This window comes from Tauraco erythrolophus, chromosome 3, assembly GCF_009769465.1.
Source record: "Tauraco erythrolophus isolate bTauEry1 chromosome 3, bTauEry1.pri, whole genome shotgun sequence".
Classification (NCBI taxonomy): Eukaryota; Metazoa; Chordata; class Aves; order Musophagiformes; family Musophagidae; genus Tauraco; species Tauraco erythrolophus.
The window spans coordinates 60,933,497-60,939,496 of record NC_141467.1 but is presented as its reverse complement, the minus strand read 5'-3'; the positions used below and the strand labels follow the sequence as shown (position 1 = coordinate 60,939,496).

At 43.6% G+C, this 6,000-nt stretch overlaps 1 protein-coding gene across 2 annotated transcripts in view; it reads left to right on the top strand.

The window, feature by feature from the left end:
* Positions 1 to 488: 488 nt before the first annotated feature.
* Positions 489 to 6,000, top strand: part of ATP6V1H (ATPase H+ transporting V1 subunit H) — a 50,963-nt gene continuing 45,451 nt past the window's right edge. Inside the window, exons 1-2 of one of the 2 annotated variants that reach the window (XM_086609278.1) lie at positions 489 to 521; positions 1,911 to 2,037. In XM_086609278.1, the coding sequence (XP_086465404.1) occupies positions 1,934 to 2,037 (104 nt within the window). In that variant the 5' untranslated portion in view covers positions 489 to 521; positions 1,911 to 1,933. Of the gene's footprint in view, positions 522 to 1,022; positions 1,044 to 1,910; positions 2,038 to 6,000 lie in introns of those variants that run through there. The other variant, XM_086609279.1, reaches the window with a different exon arrangement.

Genomic DNA, 6,000 nt, shown 5'->3' with positions numbered 1-6,000 from the left:
CCTCCCCTCGGTCTCCGCTATGTGGGATCAGACCCTCACATAAACTCATATACATCGAATCACAGAAGGGTTTGGGTTGGAAGGGACCTTAAACACCATCTCGTTCCAACCCCCTGCCATACGTACATGCAGATATATGCGTATAGATATTTAAATGTGAACTCTACGCCTATATGCAGTTAGATACGTACAACCACGCATGCACGCGACCCATAACGCGCACTGCAGACCTATACGGCCGCGGAGGTGCCCGAGCTCCCGCTCTACCGGCCGCCGGGGGGGGGGGGGCGGGGCGGTGGCGGGCGGGCCCCACCTACGCGCGGCGCTCGGCGGCGGAGCGCGCTTGGGGTGAGTTGTCCCGCGGAGGCCGCCGTCGCGGTCAGGTGAGCGGCGTCACATGACGGCGATCGCTGCGGGTCGCAGCGGCGGGCGTCTCCGGTTGCGGGCTCCCGGGCCTGCCGAGGGCAGCGCAGCGCAGCCGTCTCCTGCCTGCAGTCCTTCCCCGCCGCCGTGCCCCTGAGGTGAGTGAGAGCTGCCGCGGGCCCCGTCCCCCACGGGCGGGGGGTCGCGGGGTGGGGGCGAGCGGCGGTGAGGCGCCTGAGGGGGACTCTGGCGGGCGCGGAGGGCTCCGCGGCTTTCCCGAGGGCTTGGGCGCCCCTCCGGAGGTGGCCGTGTCTGTGAGGCTGAGCGGGGAGTGGCGGGAGGAGTGCCGAGTGCCTTCCTCGCCGCCCTCTGCCCCAGGCGCCTTTCAGCTTCTTCGGCTCGGCTGCACGGCTCGCGTGCTCCTTCTGGCACCGCCGTTATGGCCGCCCCTGCGGCTGGAGGGTGATTTAAACGGCGCTGTCGGGGTCGCGTCCGCGCTAGGAAGCGTTCGCTGGTCGTCGAAGGCCGTAGTAAACGGTGCCGGTTTTGTGGGTGCTTGTTCAGAGAAGGAGTTTCAAAGGGAGGACAGTTCTGCTGCTCCGTTTGTTCAGGGTGGTTCCTTTTTTTTTTTTTTTTTTTTTTTTCTTTTATTCGAATCATGTTTTCATTCGGTCACACAGGTGAGGTGTGCTTGTTAGGGATTGGGCAGAACCTGCCAGTTTGCTCTCGCTTGCTTCTGTAAAGGGAGCCGAAAAAATCCAGAAACAGGCTGCGTGGAGAGGCTTGATGCAGGTTAGGTCGTAAGGAATTCCTGCTCCGGCTGGGGCTCAAGCCTCTGCAAACACACTTCTTGTTTTGGCATCAAAGTCAGGTGGAGATTAAACCATAAAGGAAGAAGGAAGGAGAAGTGGTGAAGGTCACTGCCTGTGGTAATGTTGCACGTCCTGCTGAAGAGCTTCTCTTCATATTTATTTTTCGGTTTGCTTTCTGGGCTGTGATGATATGAATTTTCTTGATAATCTATGTAACAGGGGTTTAAATTTCTGTAGCTTGTGTTTCTTTTCTGAAGTTGTGGCTCATGTGTTTCTAATGTCTAAATACTCTTAGAGAAATACGTAAACAAAATCAGTCCTAGTACGGGGGGGAGGGGAGCGTGTACTGAATTTTAAATCTTTATCAGCTCTGATTTGGAAGGAGGACAGCTTCTGTTATCTGTAGGGCTGCTTGAGCATTGCACATAAGTAGTCTTTACTCAAATAATTTGATTGCTTGAAAATTTACAAGACTGGGAGTTATTTAGTAATGGCATATATCTTTGATTATAGCAAACTTGTAATTGGTTACACTGTAGTGTGTAAGATTTATTTTTGGGAAGTAACATTTTAGATGCTGTATAAAACTTTGATTTCTCAGAAAGTACTGAGTATGGTTTTAGCGAATGGGACACCTGAAAACAGATTTTCTGTTTTTTTCCTTTAAAACATTGGACAGATACTCTGCTCTGTAATACTTGAATAAGAGGTCTCAAATCTGACTTGCATTTCTAGGTACATTTTAATTATCAGTTAAGATGGATATCCGAGGTGCTGTAGATGCTGCTGTCCCAACAAACATCATTGCTGCCAAAGCTGCTGAAGTTCGGGCAAACAAAGTAAACTGGCAGTCGTATCTCCAGTAAGTAAAAACTTTTTTTTTTTTTTTCCCCTTCCCTCTTAAGTGTTAGACTTTTTGGGATTTTGGATTACATTAGAACATTACACTACAATGAGGAATGTTCTCTTCTGTCTGAAAATAGTTGGAAAAAGTTTGTGGTAAATGGAAATGACTGGGGAAAATTTTCTTATGACTTATTACAAGAAAGGGAACTCTGCTTCTGTGAACTCAATACTGTAATAGCAAATAATGTAAGGTTGCACAAATGTGTGGTAAGACTGTCGTATTTCTCTCCTTATCATTCAAACATCATTCTCAATTTCCTTATTGAACAAGTACTGATGTAAGAAAAGTTTACAGTAAGAGTTGTCTTATATGTAGGTATGTTATCTCTATTGCTGAAGTGCCTTATGCGTGAATACAAATTGTACTAGCAAAACTAAACTGGTAGTCCAGGAAAATCAGCTGTCCCTCAACTGTAGGAAGAGTAGTGCTGAGAGCAATTGAAACAAGTAAACCAGGGAGTAGGCTGAAACAAATTCTTCAGTGTGGGCAGAGCTGTGCTGCTGTTTCAGATAAGCTTAGAATTTACTTTGGAAGTATATAATGGCACTGGGAAATATAAGAGAAATATTGTCCAGAGAGCATATAGGGACAAGCTGAGGAAAATAGATTTGTGCATGAGGTAGGGAACAGGGAGAAGAAACAGACTTTCACTAGTCCTCTCTGCTCTGAAGTGAAATGCGGGCTCCCTGCATTACTCATGACAGGCCCCTCTGAAGAATATTGGCAAAGCATAAATTGCTATTATCTCTTGAGGGTCCATGCATAATAGCAAATTATTTCACTGTTAGTTGCTTTTGTAACTGAAGTAGCAGAAATCTTGATGATTCTAGAGGTACGAGCCATGCTGATGGTGCTTTGTGATTATCAACGTTACACCACTTTGCAAAAGACAGTTTTTTTTCAGATAGCTGTGATACATAAATATGTGCTATTTATTAAAATAAGGTTGCAAAACTGTACACATGCAAGCTGAGAAGTGCTAACACGGTAGAATCTCATTAATGACTACCAGCTTTGCGCTGTGCTCTGTAGCTCAGTCTTCCATTCATTGTTGTGTTATTTTTTCTCTTTGTGATTGTATATCTAAATGGTAAATTGCATTAAGGAGCTGATCTGCTGAGGAAACTTCCTTTTTCTAAGCTGTTTTTTCAGATGTATCGATTTCTTGTTTAGCTTGCAGTTTGACATTACAGTGGCTTTGCGGGTGAGAGAGCGAGGTTGGTGTGGTAACTTGACAGTGGCAGCTACCAAGTATTTGTCAAACAATCCAAATGGCTTTGGCTGTTACTGTGTGCCCTGTTATCCATCTGATAGGAAGCGTGTCCTGGGGATGCCTGAGCAGCTGTTCTTGTGCTGTTGTAGTGTCAAGTGAACAGCTAGGTCGCAGTTATTTGGGATGAAAGTGGGAGTAAAATTGTTCACTCTCAATCTAGGTGAATACGGCGTAGTCTTTTTCACTGTGTCTTTAGTGTTTCCGACTGTAAGGCTGGTGAGCTTCTCCTGTTGCTTTTGCTAGTACCAGGGGATGGTTCTGTTTGGGAAGGAGTTGTATTTTGAATATGTATGTAGTACCAGTTATTTGGCTGTGCTTTATGTGGTCTACCATTTATAACTTGCCCTCCTTTCTTGGGGTTCTTTCTCTCTGGTGCTGAATAAGGATGGAGGAGTTTTGTTTGTTTGTCTGTGAGCAAATTTCTATGTAACTTCTTTTGACCAGGAGACAGGGTTGATGGTTCTTTTTCAAATTCTAGATGTAGAATTTGACTTTTTGTTCTGGAATCCATGAAAGAAGAATGTACTAGTTATTTCCGCTCTTTGAGGGGTTAGCCAGATTTCGGAGGCTACTGTAGTGCATCTGGCTAGTGTTTGTGATCCTGTTGCCAGACTGTTCAATGCCTGGTGCCCTCTATATGTCAATGACAGTGTGTCCTGTTTATTATTGCTCTGGAATAGATGTAGTCTTTGTGCCTTGTATTTACTGATAACAGCCTGGCTGTCTGGCTAAGGTAGCTTCAAGGATGGAATTAAGTGGTGCCAGAGGGTTTGTGGAGCATCATGAAGATAACCGTAGTCCCTTGGCTGAGGAGTTTGCTTATTGTTAGTTATTGGAAAATATCAGCAGAACTTTAAGTGCTTCTAAAGAGGAAATAAAATTATACCTGTTTTTGGACATTTCCCTTTTACAGTGGGCCAGTTTGAATGTGGTGGTGTCTTTGATGATTTGTTGAAAAGTCAGTTAGCGTAGCTATATTGACTCGTTTCTGGAATGAAGCGTGTTATTGAGTGGAAACTGGTTGCTTCTGATGTGCCTGTTAGAGGCTGATGAGATGGTTTGTTCTGGTCTATAGAGTAGAAGGAAGATGGGGTGCTGATGATTTTGAAGGACACTTCTCTAGCTTTGTTTTGAGCTCTTGTTCTGGCAGTCTATACGTTTAGTGTGGTGAGCTTGCATAGAAATACATGGAGGCATACTTCAAGTCTTCAGATGTTTTTACATTAGAGGAAAGATTTTTTGTTTTCCCCAAGCTAGCACGTCAACTTAGGCGTGACGTAATTTGTGTTCCTTAAACTATGGATAGTATTTATGTAGTTGGAGTTAAAGTACTTCACAAGAAATTCTGATGAAGTATTTTTTTTTTTTTTTAAATCTGCCCGGTTGTATGTGTATAAAGATGCTTTAAAGATTGTATCAGTTGCAACAGCATTGGAGTTTGGGTCACACAGGAAGGCATTCAGAAGTTCTCTGCTCTGTCTGTTCTTCAGTGCAAAAGTAAAATGGCTTACTAATAGTTGGTCAGACTTTAGTACCCTGACTTCTCTTGTAGAGTCAATTCAGGCTAAAGATTAACTGTCATATTGTTTATTCCATCTCTGAAGGTTATAACTATAAGCTAAATGTCAAACTGTGCTAATGTGCAACTGCTGACTTGTGATGTTTTCTGTGTATACTGTGGGCACAAAAGTGAAATATTTAGATATTAGAACTGTACGTAGTATTGATTTGCCGCTGTGTTCACTGCCCACTTCAAAAACAGGCTGTGGAAAAAGACTTGTTTATTTATTTTCTAATGCTGAAGTTCACACTTCCTTTGTGTTGAATTCCAGCTGGCGTCTGGGTCTGAGGGAGAAGAAAGTAGCAAAGCTTGGAAGAGTGGAAGGTGATGCGTAGATCTAGCTACCTTCTGGAAACGAAGTGTAATTTAGAGCGTTAGTTCTGTACGGCTTTCCTGCCTTTAGATCTTGAGACGTGTCGTAGTGTAGAGGCGTCGATGCCTTCCGCTAGTTGAAAATACGGTGCATCGCTGTACTACGTGGTTGCTTTCAGCATTTGCCTCAGGGTGTCAGAACGTCTTTGGAGGATTCATTAGCTTGCTTGGAGTAAGTTGGGTTTTGCTTTCTAAGAGTAGTAAATGGTTCTGTGGAAAAGTGAACTCATTTCATAGTATCACTTGCATCTTACTGCACCGTAGGTTTTCTGAGTATCAGCAATTGACAGTACGTCGTATCAGGTGAGATACCTGATGGCTAATTTTTACATGGCTCCCTACGTCTCTTCAAGTACTTTGCATATATGTTTGTGAACTCTGATGTTAAAATAACTATTTTAGTTTTCTGGGAGTGGGGGAACTTTCTAAAGCAGGTTAAATATCTCGGACTTTAAAAGCATATCTTGTCTTAGAAAAAAGATTGACGTTTCCTAACTTGTAGTGTGTGTGAGGGTTTTTTGTGGGTTTTTTTTGTTTGTTTGTTTTTAAATTTGGTTCAGTCTTGCAGAGTACATGTGGCTTGTTTTTACTGTTTTAATTTTGTAATGTTAAAACTGTTGAGCAATTGAATCTAATGTCCTTTAGGTACGTGCAAAATACTCTAGATACCTGAATAAAAGAAATTATGCCTTGACATAGTGGCTTCATAAGA